Source organism: Pelobates fuscus, chromosome 4 (assembly GCF_036172605.1).
Source record: "Pelobates fuscus isolate aPelFus1 chromosome 4, aPelFus1.pri, whole genome shotgun sequence".
NCBI lineage: Eukaryota > Metazoa > Chordata > Amphibia > Anura > Pelobatidae > Pelobates > Pelobates fuscus.
Window position 1 is genome coordinate 144,923,794 of NC_086320.1, and position 17,726 is coordinate 144,941,519.

The 17,726-nt window shown below is 36.8% G+C and overlaps 1 protein-coding gene across 6 annotated transcripts in view; it reads left to right on the forward strand.

The window, feature by feature from the left end:
* Positions 1-17,726, forward strand: part of NFATC1 (nuclear factor of activated T cells 1) — a 218,595-nt gene that overhangs the window by 54,281 nt on the left and 146,588 nt on the right. For all 6 annotated transcript variants that reach the window (XM_063451648.1, XM_063451650.1, XM_063451654.1 and 3 more), the window contains exon 4: positions 16,202-16,404. In XM_063451648.1, the coding sequence (XP_063307718.1) occupies positions 16,202-16,404 (203 nt within the window). The remainder of the gene's footprint in view (positions 1-16,201; positions 16,405-17,726) is intronic.

Here is a 17,726-nt window from a genome sequence, read left to right on the forward strand (position 1 = left end):
GTTTTGTGCTTTTAAAGTAGCTTTATGGCTCGGTATGGAGAGGAGCTCTTACCCCATGCGACCGTCCTAGCCGGAAGTCAGACACGCCCCCCGACTACATAGGGTCTTTAGTGTTAAGATAATTAAAAACCTGAAAGAGGTTAAAATTATGTCTAAAATGATTGGACTTGATGTTTGGTGTGTGGTTAAATTTAGTATTGAGGTACATGTGGTATTTAGTTTTTAATAGAAGTAAAAGCTAACATTAAAGGGTTACTCTAACCACCATGATCATCTCTGCTTTTAGAAGTGGTCATGGTGGTATGAGCCTGTATGCATAGCGTTCCAGCTTGAAACACTACACATCCAGAGATGTTTGCACACGTTCCGGGGTCTTGTTTCGAACTCTGCCTAATGTCAGTTCTGTGCAAAATGCCTGTCTTTTGACAGAGGTAATGAACTTCTTCCCTCCCTCCTACAGTGAAGCCCTCCCCCCTCCTTGTATCCTTCCCTCATTCACTCTTAACCAGTCAAATGATCCAATCAGACATTTCTCTATGAAACATTTGTTTAAACCTGTATTTCCTTTTTTGAAAAAAACAGTAGTCTGCAAGCTCCACTTCAGGTAGGTATACATTTAACCTATGCATTGGATAATATTTCTTAACTCCTTATGTACCAAGGACATAGGACTTTTAAAGATCGTATACCAGCATGAATTGAACTGTTTATGTTCTCTCAGTACACTCTATAGAATAACTTTTATTAAAAGCAGTATGAGTGCTTTCATAAGATCTATAAAATCCTGGTTGTGATGCCAGTAAGGAACATCATTGCTGTTTAATGAGGAACTGCCATGAGGGGGAAAAAAATAAACCAAAGCTGGTTAAAACTCTCCCTATTTGTCATTTAACATTTACCACTGAATATACTATACTCGTCATCTCAAGAGCTGTTTTTACACATTTTTAGTAGTAAATCGTGGTCATGTGGTCAGGACATGGTTGCTTACATGTTCTCAAAAACACTAGATAAGAAAACGCTTTTATAAACATTTCTTCTGTTCTTTTTATTTTAATTTGTTTTTGCAACTAAGGATGGTAGTTTACATTAACTAACGAGAATGTGGAGAGCTCATAGGAGTGAGGGAGTAAGGATGGTGTTGGCTAACTGTAACACTGCAGATGAACTACTTAATGTCCTATGTACTTAAAAGCATTGCCAAGGTCAGGTAGTAGACTACTTTAGATGCTTCACCTGACGGATTTTACTCTTTAGCTTTTGAATTCTTAGTATATCTACATAGATATATAGTTACATAGTTGAAAAGAGAGTTGCGTCCATCAAGTTCAGCCTTCCTCACATTTGTTTTTGCTGTTGATGCAAAAGAAGGCAAAAAAACTAGTCTGTAGTGCTTCCAATTTTGCAACAAACAAGGAAAAAAAATTCCTTCTTGACCCCAAAATGGCAGTCTGATATTTCCTTGGATCAATCAGCTATTATTACCTCACTAATTAGAAATTATATCCCTGTATGTTAAGTTTGTGGAAGTATTTATCCAATTGCTTTTAAAACATTTAAATTTTAGTATTTAAACACTCTGATAAAACCTTCATTTGATTTTCAAAAAGCAGATATTATTTTATATCTTTTTAGATATTATTTGTTTAATGTGTGTTTCAACATTACCACGTATTACTTATTACTACCTACCACTTTTACCTATATAGGAAAAAAAAAAAAACAACAGCGCACAGAATACGTACAAAATTAGTTAGAAAATACTAGAGCTATTCCAGTGACCTTTTTTTTATTGTTGGTGTAGAAATAAAGTTTCTACACAATGTTTACAGCTTTTCTGTTCTGGCATTATCTGTATAAATAAATTTAGATATCTAAATAAAAACATACAAACACAAAGCCAACAATTAAGACGCAGTGTACATTTTTATATCAAAATGAAAAGACCTATATTAGCCCATTTTGTGAAGAACTGTTCACAAACGTGTGTTTGCGATATGATATGAATAATATAACTAACCAATCAATATTAAAACTCATTAATATCAAAATAGTTTCACAGTACATTATAATTTTCTTATTTATTTATTTTTTGAAACCCAACATATTTGGGCTTTGAAGGAAATTAATTGGTCACGCCAATATGAAACCTGTAATTTTTCTGTGTGAAGATTTGTGCCTTATGCAGCATGTGTGTTAAACGGTGACACATTTCTCTCTCTGTAAAAAATTATTACAATTTGAGAATCACTTAAAAAATAAATGAAATATATATATGTATATATTTTAAATCCTCGTCTGCAACTGTATAATAGGTGTGAAAGGTGCATTGGTTAAGGTACCCTGACTAGTAACAGTCGAGAAACATTGTGAAAGTCTGAGGGGCATTTAGGTCTCACCACAGACATCGACTGCCGCTTTTCAGCAGGCTTTCTGAGAAATGCAGGCCACATTGTTTGTGACCAAATCTTTTTTTGAACAGAGAGCAATATTATTTGCACCCACTGTTCTAGCTCATTGAGATAGTATTTCAGGTGGATTAAATGTTGCATGGGACTCCTGGCAGTACTCTAGCAGTCACATACTGCATGGGTGAAAACAATGAGTTAGTCACTGCATGGCTCCAAAAGCACGAACGGTGATCAATTACCTAATATTATTCCTGCAGCATATTATTGGTATATAGTATTGGATATTGGTATATAGTATCCACATACTCACAGTATGAGCACCTTATGTGCCCCACAACATAACTGGGCAACTCTTACCTCCCCACGAGGGAGAGAGAGAATGTTGTGTTTCACATGCATATATCAAGTGGGACTTTGGAAAGACCTCCTCTGGCACAGAAACCCAAGAAATCATGTTTCCAGAACTATCCCATATTTCCTTATCACGTCTCATCCAGTCAGTCACATCCCCAAATATTTCTTTTTCAAATTTCTGCAGCCATGCCACAAACAAAATGCTTCCTTTCAGAGCTCTGTTAATTCACTCAATACAAAGCTTCTCAGTCCCACTTCTCTAATGCTATTACTTCATTTCATACTACCTTGTAGTGCCCCAATCACACAGAAATCTCCTTGTACCAATATGAATTTTATCTGATTTAACTTGATTCTAACGTGTGCTCATTGAGGAAAATGACAATATATAAATCAGATAAATGAATGAATACTTACTGTTTGTATTTATATAATATTATAGTTATACGGGTGTTGGTTATGTTCACTTTTTTTTGCCCAGTGATGTTTGTTTATTCCTTTAGAATTGAGAGGTGGGTGGAAGTTATGTGGTGTTTTTGTAATAAAAACAAGCTGAAAAAGTTCGCAGAATCCTCACCAAGACGATAAATCTCATTTCTGCGTGGGCTACAACCAGTGAACACAAATGCATCTTACACATTCTTTGAGGTTTGAAATTGTGAAGAACAGGAAATGTCATAAGACATAATCTGCCCAAAAAAAAAAAAAAAAAGCTTACTGGGCAAGTGAAATAGTGAAGAAATAAAAGTCGAAATATACACAAATATTGTTTGTTTTTCCAGTATTGATGTGAAAATATTCTGATTGTGGAATATTATTTTGCATTCCCAATGTTAATCTTTGATTTGTTTAAAATAATTGGAATTAATTACTCAAATTTTTTTTGTTTATACAATAAAAGAAGATTAAATTTTTTTTTTTTTTAATTTTTCCAACAAATTAGATTTTTCCTTTTCTCAGCAAAATGAAAATGTAATTTGGCATGAAATAGTTAATGGTAGCTACTCTGGCTTTAGGTGTTACACATAATATGGCAGATAATTTAAGGAATGTTTCTGAAAGCTTGTGGAAAAACATAGTATATATTTAGCGTTCAGGTGAATCTGCAGGCTTCTCAAAGCATATTACGTAGTGGCATATTGTCATAGTGAGCTATTAGCGTGTTTCCTCGCCCCAAGTATTTTTCTTTTGCATTAAAGAAATACTATAGTGTCAGGAATACAAACATGTATTTCTGACACTATAGTGCTGGTGTATCTGTTAAGGCAACCTGCCAAGCTCTGATCGCCTTGAAAATTTGATTTTACTCACCTTTTCTAAATGGATGCATCGGTCTTGCCGCGGCTGACCCTGACTCCATGTCTGAGATCATCAATCTTGATGATCTCAGCCAATCCAATGCTTTCCTATAGGATACAGTGACTAAATGAAAGGGGGACAAGTATTATTTGTATCTTGTCCATTTAACCTTTTTATGCTTGCATAATTATAACTTAATTTATATGTGAAGTCAGCACTTGCAAATGCAAAGCGCTTTGTGTATATATATAGAATGCTGTATAGTGACGAATGCCACATTCAAAAAGGGTGCCCTATCCTAAAGAACTTACAATCTGTCCGCTTTAGTAACCACATTTAGTTATTGTTGGACTGCAGTTATGACTCATATCAAGTTCGGTACATTTAAAGTTGAGCACATTTTGTAGCTGTAAAAAAACCAAAAACCAAGAGACAAGGCAGCTGATGTTGAGTAGAAGGTGGAAATAAAACTCTCCAGATTGTTTGACATTTTTATTATGTTATTTTGTTTAACCCTTATGTTAAAAGTTTTTATTTTTAACTTATTTTCATTGTTGCTTACCTATAAATTGTGTGGAATAATGCAAAGCGTTACAGCACAGTTCTAAACGCACACCACCCTTGTTTTCTCAGCATTTACCCTTGCATGTATTAAGTGGAACGGTCTGTGACTATTATCCATATGCTCCTATAATGTGAGGTGCAAAAAAGAAAATAAGACATTAACACACATCTGTGAGCCAGGATGCAATTATTTCATGTAATGTAGCCAGGCAAACATACCACGACGCAGACATTTTATAGCTCAATCAGAAATGGCTGGCACATTTTACCAGCTATTCCACACAGGTTATTGTGCTATTCATATGGTTAGCACTTGCCAAATAATACATTCACACATATTCAATGTGAAAGAAAGATTACATCCAAGTAAATTATTTCATCAGGTTGGAGCAGTAAATTATCCCATTGGGTCTGGGCCCTTTGTCTGTTTTTTTTTTTTTAAATACTGACATGGGTTGTATTTTACCCACATGATTACCCAGCTTGCATTTTGTTTATTGTGACTCTTTCAGCTTCTTAGCAAAGAATAGTCAGCCATCTTTTAAGTCTAAAGCAGCGGTATCTGTCCCAACAAATACTTGACACCCATCACTAGGGGTTCTTTTCCCAAAAGCTCCCGGCTGTAGTAATATTGCATAAGTACCATACCTAATAAAGTTCGCTGTTAAAAACTATGACAAGGAGAAGAAACAAACCCTATCCCAGCATACACCTATATAGGCTATGTATATGTACAAAACCAAAATGCTATGACTCCAGTACTTTAGGTGAAAGTATATTGTTATTTACAAGTATCCATCCCTAGACCCAATACATTAGTACAGTAACAACATATATATATTTTTTAATTAATTTATTTTATTATTATTCATAAGATGAAGTTACTTTTCAGGACTGGAAAACTGCCTATCCCTTACAATAACATTTTTAAAGAACAAATTTATTTTTTTCCAGTTTGTAAGATTTTCTTAGTTATCACAGGTGCGTAGACTAGTGGAATGATATAATCACAGCCCACAGTACATTCTAATAGCGGCTTATAGTCCGTGATGAAAAGACAGATAATTATAAGGATGTGTGGTGATCAGTAAAATGCAGATAAAAGGATGAAACAAAGTGCAGGCTATGATAAAGCTATATAAAAAAAAATGAATGATCAATGATCAATGACCATTTTACCATGCACCGATCAATAGCATAAACAAATTATTTAGCACTTAACACACCTTTTACAATCCTGCACGGAAGTGAATAAACAGGTTAGAGGTGGAATTGTGCAAGCATGTTGCGAGATACATGAACTCCAAAAAATTGGAAGAGGCTGAAGATTATTACGTGAGATGATCTTACAGATTTTAGAGAATTCCATCTTGCAAGTTCATGGATGTAAATCAAATGTACTGCAGTTATTAAACGGACACTGTAGGCACCCAGACCACTTCAGGTAATTGAAGTAGTCTGGGTGCTGCGACCCTTTTGCACTTAGTGCTGCAATGTAAAACATTGCAGTTTCAGAGAACAGACATCCACTAGAGGGCTTCTGTAATTCAAACATACTTTTGGACCGTTATCTGACGCCGGAGGTCCTCAAGGACCTCCGGCGTCAGATTTTCATCATAGAAAAGCATTGAATAATGCTTTCCTATGGGGAGGTCTAATGCCACTGGCTGGGGAGGAGCGTGGGCGGAACCTGAGGCGCCAAGGGACATCGGCGCTGGATTCAAGTAAGTGGCTAAAGGGGATTTTATCCCCTTCAGCCCTGCGGGAGGGGGGGATCTTATTAACCCTATGGTGCCAGGAAACCAACTTTGTTTTCCTGGTACTATAGGATCCCTTTAACTTTTAACCCTATGCATATATACTCTCTGGCTCAGCATTGATCTACAGGAGTTATGTATTGAGGCAATATTGCCCAATGCTTTACTAATTGTCCTTTGTGCAAAAACTTTTTTCATTGAAATATAGGAAAAAAAAGTCTTATTTCATTGTCCTTGCTTTTAAAATCTCACAACAATTTATGTGTAAAAAGCGTGTCCTGTTTTTTCAATTATGCAAAAAGTGCAAAATTCAATAGAAAGTGACACTTTTATAAATTAACCTGGTAACACTCCCTTGGCTGTCAAGCAGAGAACAGGTAATGTTACTTCCTGGTTGTTTGGTTAAATTAAGCTAAACTCAACAGCTCAGAGCTCCTGCTTTGCAAAGACTTTGCATTGAGCTGCATTGGGAATCCTGTAATTGGACAGGGATTAGAAGGGGAGGGATTGCAAAGGCAGCAGACAAGACATCTGCAGGATTTGCAAATAGTTTTTATATATACTGGCAGTTAAATAATGCATAATTAAATGCATGCAAGTTTTCATTTCAGGTATATCTACGAAAAAGTGATTTTATTTATTTTGTGTTTGGGCAGTCTTTAATATAGGTAGTGCCGCTTTGTGTAATGATTTTTGTTATATGTACATTTATATAATGTTGTTCATCACTGCAGAAATAACATGGTAACCAATATAGAAGCAGTTTTTCCATTTTATTCTTAATACAAACAGACAGCAGGATAGAATAAGACAAAAGAAGGCAGACATAGCTGGCTGGCATGCTTTTTACATGGTTAATTTGAAGCACACTCCCTTCCCACTATGACCCCTTTTCTGTTCTCATTGTGTACAATTTGTATCTGAGTACTGTACTGAAGACTATTATGAAAGCAGACTATAATTTATTCAGTAACCTCTTCTACATCAAACACCAGGCATTTTAGTCTCATTGTAAGAGTAGGAATGGATTTGACTTGGTGTTTGTTGGAGGAAGGGTAAAGAAGCATATGGTTTATTGGATACAGGTACATTTGTCTATATTTATCTGTAACTTAGTCATTATGTTCAGTAGTGGCATTGGCTAAAATTCAAAAAGTGTTAAAAAACAGATTTTGATTACACTGAATGTGGGCAAGCGTAGTGTCTATAAATGAACCGTCTACATGCATTTATATATATATATATATATATATATATATATATATATACATATATATGCTTATGTAAAAGCATTTCATTTAAAGCTTTCAGGTATACTAAACTCAGTAAGGTACCACTATCAAGGTCTACACAAATACTCACCCTTGTAGGACAAAGCAACTATATCTGGGCTTCTATATCTGCTGAACCTCTTGGGGCCTTACAGTCTATCAAAACCAGAACATCCACACCTATATTATTATTATTATTACCATTTATATAGCGCCAACAGATTCCGTAGCGCTTTACAATATTATGAGAGGGGATTTAACTATAAATAGGACAATTACAAACAAACTTAAGGGAACAATAGGTTGAAGAGGACGCTGCTCAATCGAGCTTACATTCTATAGGAGGTGGGGTGTAAAACACATTAGGACAGGAATTTGCAGTCAAATAAGGTGGGCTGCCCTTTAGGAGAGAGCAAGAGACATGTATGTGAGGTAGAGGTTAGTCTTGGAGGCCATAAGCTTTCCTAAAGAGATGGATTTTAAGGCACTTCTTAAAAGATGCAAGACTAGGGGAGAGTCTGATGGCGGTAGGCAGGCTATTCCATAGGAAGGGAGCCGTCTGCGAAAAGTCCTGCAAGCGTGAGTTGGCCGTACGGGTGCGGACAACGGACAGGAGGTGGTCACGGGCAGAGCGGAGAGACCGAGAAGGGACATACATATGGATCTGTGAGGAGATATAAGAGGGGCTAGAGTTGTTCAGTGCTTTATAGGTGTGAGTTAGTACCTTGAATTGACTCCTATAGCATACAGGAAGCCAATGTAAGGACTGGCAGAGGGATGAGGTGTGAGAGAAACGACTAGAGAGGAAAATTAGTCTAGCAGCAGCGTTCATTACGGACTGTAGTGGTGCAGTACGGCTTTTGGCAAGACCAATCAGGAGAGGGTTACAATAATCCATGCGGGAAATTACTAGAGCATGGACAAGCTCCTTGGTAGTATCTGGTGCAAGAAAGGGGCGGATGCGGGCTATGTTTTTAAGATGGAATCTACAGGATTTGGCAGCATGCTGGATGTGAGGCTCAAAGGTGAGACCAGAGTCAAGTATGACGCCAAGACAGCGCGCTTGCAAGGATGGACTGATGTGGGTAGCACAAACTTGAAGGGAGAGCGAAAGAGGAGGATCAGTATTAGGAGGAGGAAAGACAAGGAGCTCATTTTTAGAGAGATTGAGTTTCAGAAAGCGGGAGGACATCCAGTCAGAGATGGAAGAAAGGCAAACAGTGACACATTGCAGGACGGCAGGGGAGAGGTCCGGGGAGGAGAGATATAACTGGGTGTCATCAGCGTACAGGTGGTAGCGGAATCCAAAAGAGGTAATAAGTTTGCCAAGAGAGGCAGTATAAAGAGAAAATAGAAGGGGACCAAGGACAGAGCCTTGGGGCACTCCAACCGAGACAGGACGAGAGGAGGAGGTATCATTAGAAAAAGAGATACTGAATATAGAAAAGGACAATTTAATCACGGGTGGACACACCACTCTGAAACCTAAAATTGCAATGTAATCAGTAACTGCAAATTTCCTGAGCCTTAGATTGACAGTCTAATCTGGATCTACGTATGTATTGGCCATTTGCAGACAGTATAATTAATCCTATACTTCTGCTGAGCTGGATATCAATGGACCAAAATGTTACTAACAGAGTGTGTGTGTGTTTTTATCTAAACGTACCTATAATGCACTCTCATACACATACGCTCACACCTACCTAACATGGTAGGCTAGGTGCCAGTTCTGTTTTCAATAAGCCATTTATACAGTCATTGTATAAGATCAGTCATGCAGACAGGCATACTTGCACATCATATATTTTGAAGAGGTGTGAAGTATTTTTGTGTGTGCATGTAAAAAAAATCACTTAAATATAGCAAAAACGAACAAAGAACAGATGTCCACAGCACAAAGGACATGGAGTTTTTATCGCTTAGTTGGTTTATTTTAGTTACACGTATCCCTATGAAAGCCATACAATAAGAGCATACAGCTGACCTCTCACATTAATGCGTACTGACGTTTAGAAGCCAGCTTGCTGTATAGCTCGACTATAGCCAACTACCAGACGCACCATTATTTTCAGCTTACCTGCCAAATGTTGGGTATACAACATGAGGCAAGTGATACATTTTTATATGTCTGGCTGTTTCAAAACATCTGGCTCCCATTCCCAAAGTAATATCTGGACACAGGTGGCTGTTCGCTATCAGTAACTACATTTTGCATGAAATACAGGATTAATCAGCAGGAGAAAAAACTAATAGCAACCGCAGCCCTCTTTAAAACAAAAATAGATTCATTATTAACAAGTGGTGCTTCATTAGTCTTCAGCCCACCAGCACATGTGAGAAACAACATTAGGCAGTGTTTAACTTGATGTTTAGTTGAAGATATCCGTTTTCTGCATATAAAAAACAAAACAAAAAAAAACTTTATAGAAATGTGAAATGAACATATTTCAGGTTTAATTTTCTTGCTTTGTTAATGCATCTGAAGTACACACTTGTAGTCAGGAACATTGTAATAAAGTGATGTATGCTATAATTTATTGGTAACTGGGTGGGCTAATAAGCATTCGAATCCAACTACAAGGGTAAGTAAGTAGGGTCTTATTAATTCCTAAAAAGCCTCAACTTACACAAGGTCTGGATGCATCAGTTTTGCAACCAATTTGCAGAGTGTTGAGTAATCTAGCTGAAATTACAGGCAGGTTGTTTTTTCAATAAGGGAGAGATAAATGTAATATCATCTGTTGCTGTTCATCCCCAACTCTATACCTGGAAGCTGATATATCTGATAAAAAGATCAGGACCACTTGGAATCATTTTGAAATCTTGCAGCTAAAGCTGGGGGGGGGGGGGGGGAGAGGGGAGGGGGGTGTAGGTAGCAACTAGATAGTCCAAAACATTATATAAGCACCCATTAATTATCCTATCTCCTGAAAAGTTAAGAGGGCATGAGTGACCTCTCACAGTTCTGTGTTGACACCACTCCATTGTCCTAGTTTTGTCTTAAACCCCATTCTGTTGTCCAGAGACAGGAGCAAGGAGAGCTATTTTGCAGAGACTCAGAGATAATGCTAAAATTCTGATGGTTAACATGAAAATAAACATGAATGTCATCAGATAAAGTTACTGGTACCCCACACAAGAAGCTCTGTAACAAATGGACTCAATCATTTCCTTCTCTGAAAAACATTTTACGATTAATTGTATTTGAAATTTTATTATTTGTACAATTGTGCAGTAATTAATAGGTAAAGCACAATGAATGCAACAAAGAAAGTGTTTGTATGTTAACTGTATCATTCATTAACATGATATAAAAATGGTATGGTATAAAAAAATCAAAACCAAACAAACCAACATCTTATTAAGTCTAATTGTGTTGAGTGCTTCGGTTTAATAGTGTGCGTTCACTCTTATGCCATCTTTGGCTTCCCTTGCTGTTATGCTGCTTGTTTGGATGCATGAATGATATCATTAATAATCTGGCAGCTATGATTGCTATGATAGCTGCTTGTAGTTAGGAGAGAATCATCATTCAAGCTGTTATCTCGCAGAACCTTCAAAAAATACCAGCATTCCACAGGGGAGGGGGGATTTAACAGGGGATATGGCACAAATAAATCATACAGGCAACATGTCATGTTGTTTTTATTCTTAAAAGCCTCCTGTATAACAAAGGCGTCCAAGTAAGTGGCAGGTTCAAGCTGTTTAAGATGTGCACATATTAGTAAAATAGATGCCTTGTACCCACAATAATGCTGATACGTCTCACAAATCCTTGTACTTGCTAGCAAAGCTTGTCCTCTTCTTGGGAAATACTAAGAAGGGAGTCTTTGTGAAGCAGTGACTAGGGAAACGTGATTGCAAGGCATGTAGAAGAGAGGCAGATGGGATTTCTGCATGAATCTGACAATAATAAGAACCTCTGTTTTGATAGAGTAGGATAATTAACGGCTTTTATTCCTTCTTGAAATGTCAGACATTCGGCTCAAGTTTGAAGGAAAGTATCTTATTCAAATACATAAATATATATTGTAGATCTAGTCTGTTTAGTATTAGTGTGTGAGAATGTCTGGCTTCATCTAAATAAAGATAGTATAGATGAGAACATGTGAGCTATCTGTTCCATGCTGGTATCTCCTAACACAGGGCTACCTTTTCCCCTTTTTCCTATATTTTTTGCATCATAAGTTGTCTCAATACCTGGTTAAAGATACAAAGAGCAAAACTGTACTCCAGGCTATTGATTAAACAAGCAATTGGCTAGTAAATTGTATAGTCAAACTGCAACATAATAGCACTATAGCATACTCCTCCTGCTGCTTGAGATAATACTTAATTACCTCCTTATTCTTTACATTTTACCAGTAGCTTCTATTCTCCTTTAACTTCCTTTAGCCATCACTTCCAAATTCCCCCTGCTGCTACCTCTTGTCTCAAATTCCCATTATATCCTTCAGATTGTAAGCTCATGGGCTATCTAACTAAGCACTTTGTATAGAAGATCCCAACGGTTAGATATAAGCTCATGGCAGGTCCCTCTTTATCTTTTGTATCTGTCTGTGTTCTCCCCTAATTCTACAGCACTGCAAAATACTCTAGGCACCTATGTGAAATAGAAGCATGCTCTGAAATTTAATAGGTTTTATAGGTATACTTTTCTGACCTGTGATAAGGTAGAAACAATGAGCTATTAGTGCTAATTAAACCAAATGTAATTTCATAGCATCACTTGTATCTGTTTATATCAGAGCAGAAGAACTAACACAGTTCTGCTTAACTGCTTAGTAACAGATGTTTCAATTACAGATTTGGTATTATATATAAAATACAATTTAAGGGAAAGTTCTACAAAAATATAAAATCAAATCTAGATTAAATAGCAAAAACATTTGATTGGTTTCAATGGGGATTTTTCTACCCTTAGAACACTGACCCTCAATCGGTTTTGGTAAATAATATGTCTAGCACACTGCTTTGAAATCAGCCAGCCCTTGAAAAGAAAGGGATATATGATTTTAGAAAATTAGAAGTGCAGTCATTCTTAAAACCTTTCAAAGCCTGCAATTATACCTTCAATATACAGGACAAAATGTCAGATTATATTTGTTTGATACATGAATATTTCTAATGGTACAGTTTCTAGATAATACTTGTATTCACTATAAAATGGTGTGAGATTACTGGAGGGTGAGAAAGTAGAGTATGAATAGATCAGGGGTTCCCAATTAATTTTTCCCATGGAACCCTTTGACAGTGTATCAACATTGTGGAACAACCCCAGATACACACAGTGACACATTAATACACACACTGAAATACATACAGTGACACATACACTGCTGCTTCTCTCCCTCCAGCCCGGTGTTTTCTTTATGAAGCTGTGAGGAAACGACTGAAAGTCCGTCACTTCCTCCAAGCATCCCATACTACGCGGACCCGGTCATGCAATTAATCAGCCGTGGCTCTGACTAGGTCCCTTAGCAGCAATGCCCTTAAGGCCACCCGATGGGCAAATCACAGCGGAACCCCAATTTTGTTCTTGTGGACCCTAGGGTTCTGCGGAACACCGATTGGGAAAAGCTGGAATAGACAATTGTTCATTACAATGCACATTTTTATAACAGATGTAGCTCAAGATCTCTAACTTTAACCTTGTTTGTGGCCACAAGCTGCGGATTGTATGAGTTGGAGTTCAACAAAGACCTACCTATTGCTAATGCCTGGCACTGATTTTAATCCCTTCAACTCAATTAACAGTAACTGGTAATTTTGTAATTGTAAGTGTACAAATTGTAGAATATGTTGAAGCTAAATTAATTCTAATAATATTGAAAATATTTAATGCTCTGTTTTGCTAGACTAATACACAATTCACATAAACATGTTAACTATTTAATTTCTACAAAGTTCCTTGAAAACCAAAATATTTTTCTATCCAGAAATTGTAGAGTGAACAAAATATATCAAATTATATTGAAGTAATATTTGTCGACTAATAAACCAGATGTATGTCCGGGTCACTTGAGCACACGATGACCTTGAAATTAATTTCTGCAAGTTCGTTGTGAATTACCCCTAATAAAAACATCTTTCATGTGTTGAAAACATCTGCAGGATTAGATGTGTGCTTTTTTTCTGTGTAGTAGTGTCATGTTTAATCACAGCAAAATACCTGTTCATCTTCACTTCCTTAAAAGGCGTGGGAACTCAATGTCAAAGAAGTAATGGATTTTACTTCGGGGTGGGAAAAGGCAAGCCAATATTGAGAGAAAACATGTTTTGGTCGCCATAGTTATTATAAGTGAAAATTTGTATTATCTTGCTTGAGACTTTCACTAATCTAATTTGTGAACAATCCACCTCTTCAGAAGATATTCATAGTGTTGTCTGCTGAAAGACAAATAATAATAAGAAAAATAAAGTAAAACAAGAGGTCCAGGTAAACAGTAAAATATGAAGTAAAAACAAGTGGTGCAGACCTAAGTTCTACTGAAACTGGGTCCAAACAGTTCAAGAATTGCTTGGGACATAATTCCTGAAAAATTTCTCATACTAGCCATGTCATAAATAGGCCTGCCTGTAACTTAAAAATAAACCACTTTATTGCTAATAAAAAATAAAAAAAGTTTGAACAAAGAACAAAACAATGTCAATAACATAAATCAGCTGAGGATCTTAATTTATTTCCTCCTCAATCATGTGCAGGATATGAGGGTTTAATAAAATGTTGGGTTAAAAAGGGGAAAAATGTAAACAAGATTTGGACACTTTCCCCCTTCCTTTCATATTGTAATAAAGGCCAGTAAATGTTGTGGGCTCCCATGATTCTTTGGCTATCTATTTAATTCAAAGGATCATGGGAGTTGTAGTTCAGCACCATCTGGAGGGCCAGAGTTTGTGGAAGCCTGCTCTAGACCGTAGTTATATAGATATAGCCACTCAACAATGAGATGTTATTAGATGTCCACAGGAGTTATTTTTTTGGGAGCGTGAATGGAAGTTAAGCCACAATGTATATGTCTTATGTCCCATTCAATCTAAGAAAAGGCAAGGGCAGGGAAAAGGGGCACTTGCCTCCTCTTGCACCTCTGCTTCAAACACCACTATTTGTAACATTGAAGCAAGTATGTTGCTAGGTTTGAAAAATACCATCTGCTTGAGCCCAAAACATAATAATAAGACTACTCCCCAAAGCCATCCATTGGCCCTCACAAACTCTACCCCATAACACCTGAAAGGCTCTTTGACCCCTGAGTCAATGTCAGCCAGTGCCCCACACTTATTTTGACTAATTTGTTTTCTCTACCCCTACTGAATATCAAGTAAAAGTCTCAAACTGCTTGTACATTGGGCCACACCAACAAAGTTTCCAAGAAAGAATCATTGAAACAAGTGCCTTTCTATTATACGCACTCACTTCTGCTTTGAATTACAGTTCAAATTGAGTGAGGCAGGGAATCCTCCAGGCTGTGTGCTTGACAGCCTGTATGTGTTACTAAGGGGATTCATAAAAATGCATATTTCTCTTGAAAATGTGCACTTTTATAAAATAAGGCTGCAGAGACATGCCATTGACGCTTAAAGCACTTCAGAAAGCTGAATTGTAGTAGGGAACTGTTGTGTCCCTTTAGATTGAGCCTATTTGCTTTTTGTGGCTGCAGGAAGAGGGAATGGTAATGTTCAAGAAGGCACTCTCCTTTTACCTGCAATATACATCAGGGCAGGGCTATGTGAATGCCTAAAATGTATTAACCCCTGCACCTGCACATGTCTGCCTATGGCAATTGTAAGTTATTATACATATTATATATATATCAACAAAAATTCAATTTTCTTTTGTGCTTATTTATTTTTAAAATTACCTGTGGCTGTTATATCCCAATATGGCCATACTGGCACCCATTTAAACACAGTGGATTATGTTCTGTGCCTTTTGCATTTGTAAGTAGTCTTTGAGACTCTAAAAATAATTTTAGAGCTGTCGGAGCTTGGCTTGATCAAGCAGTAATTAGAGTGATTGTGGACTCCACATGATGAACTGACATCATGTGGAATGCCTAAAATTCATTTTAGAACTTCTACAAAAGACCTTCCAATGAATTATGGTATTGGTAGTACAAAGTCACCTGGAGGGATATCTTTTTTCATAACTCAGAATGCCATTTTTTTTTACGGCACCTGGATTTGTTGGCTTTCCTCAGCAGTGCAGAGTTAGAGACTGATTCTCGGCCCTGAATGGTTGCAGCAGCATATATAAAGATGTAATCTCATTCCAATGCCTCAGGTCATTGAAATAATGAGACATTTTTCCGCCTTGCATCTTTTTTATTACACCAATATTACTGGGCAAAATAATGCCCTAACACTCAGCACCTGTCCTGAATTTGTGTTTTTCTTTGGAGGAGGAGGGGAAGAACTTGAGGAGGGACTTCATTGTACTTTATTTTAAATTGCATTCTGTTATATAGGGCCTCTTAATTGATACCAAACATTGTAATGTGCATGATTTATTTCTTGCCTGAATCTTCTGTTCTCTTGCCAGCTACACGGGTACTTAGAAAGCGAGCCTCTCACCGTCCAGCTGTTCATTGGCACCGCAGACGATCGCCTGCTGCGACCCCATGCCTTCTACCAGGTCCACCGCATCACCGGCAAGACGGTTTCCACCACAAGCCATGAAACAATCATCTCCAACACCAAAGTCTTGGAAATTCCACTCCTGCCTGAGAATAATATGAAAGCCATGTAAGCCTAGCCACCTGCTTGCCGAGCACTCTGCTGTAGTTCTGCCCGTTAGGGATTGCAATATACACTAATTTTGTTACAGAATTCCTATAAATAATCCAGCTTTTCTCAATCAGCCCTGCAAAACTCTTTTGAAGTACCATTCCCAGTTTACCACCTTTAATAAACCTTCAAAATGTTTCTGACCAGCGATTGCCTTTGGTACTCATGTTTCAGCTCGTGCGGCTGTTGCTTTTTATAAAACATGTCTCAGTTACAAAGCTGTAAATATCTTCCACTTCAGCCTCAATGTTCACGTTATGGCAGGACACTTATTGGATCTTGTATTCTGAAGTGTACTGCTTTCTGAAGCATTGCGATTAAATGCCACTAGGGAATATAAAGAAAAAATAAATTATTGTAATAACATTTTTAAGCGTTTTTTTGTATAGATAAAAAAAAAAAAAGAGAGAACACTTATTATCAATAACTAGCAAACTAGCAAAATACTAGTGATTGCTTTCTTTATCCTGTGTATATTATTATGAGTGTAATGGCAAGACAGGTTGTAAGAAATTGACAAAATAATTTCATTTCATTTTAATTTATTTTCCTCCAGGTGAGCAGGCAATTTTTCGCTGATGACAATTTAATTCCCTCAAAAAAAAAAAAATAGATTCATAACTGAAGGATAAATAGCTAAAACATTCCAAGTTAAATGGGCATTTATTACAGAGTATGCTAATTACATAGGATGTGGTACAAAATGTCACCCTGTCACTCTGTCACTGCACAAGGTTGCTTACTACTGCACTGAGTTGCAAAAAATTGCTGCAGCTATAAAATGTCATTTCACTGCACTGAGTTGCAAAAATTGCTGCAGCTATAAAATGTCATTTCACTGACTGATTAATTAGCCTTCCATATAAATCCATATAAAACACACTTTACAAATTGATTGGCTGATTTGAAGAAACTCTGCACCTTGGCTAAACTCTATTCTTGGCAATTGTAGCCTAAATTTTGCAGTTCAGGTTTCAATTCACAGCAATTCAAAGTTTAGTGAGTAAACCATGATAAAATTCATGTGAGCAGTGTTAATATCCTGGAAACCCGGCAATATTACATACATATTGAAAGGGATTTGATGTACGCAAATTAATATTTTCCTTTAACATATTAGGATTTACTAAGATGCATGTTCTGTTTTATATTTGATTTATTGTTGAATGCCAAATAATTTATATTAAAATAGTTTTTTAGTTTAGAAATATCCAGTATAAATGTGGTTTTAAAATGTTCATGCACATACACAGATCGACTATAGTGTGTAGAAGAAAATC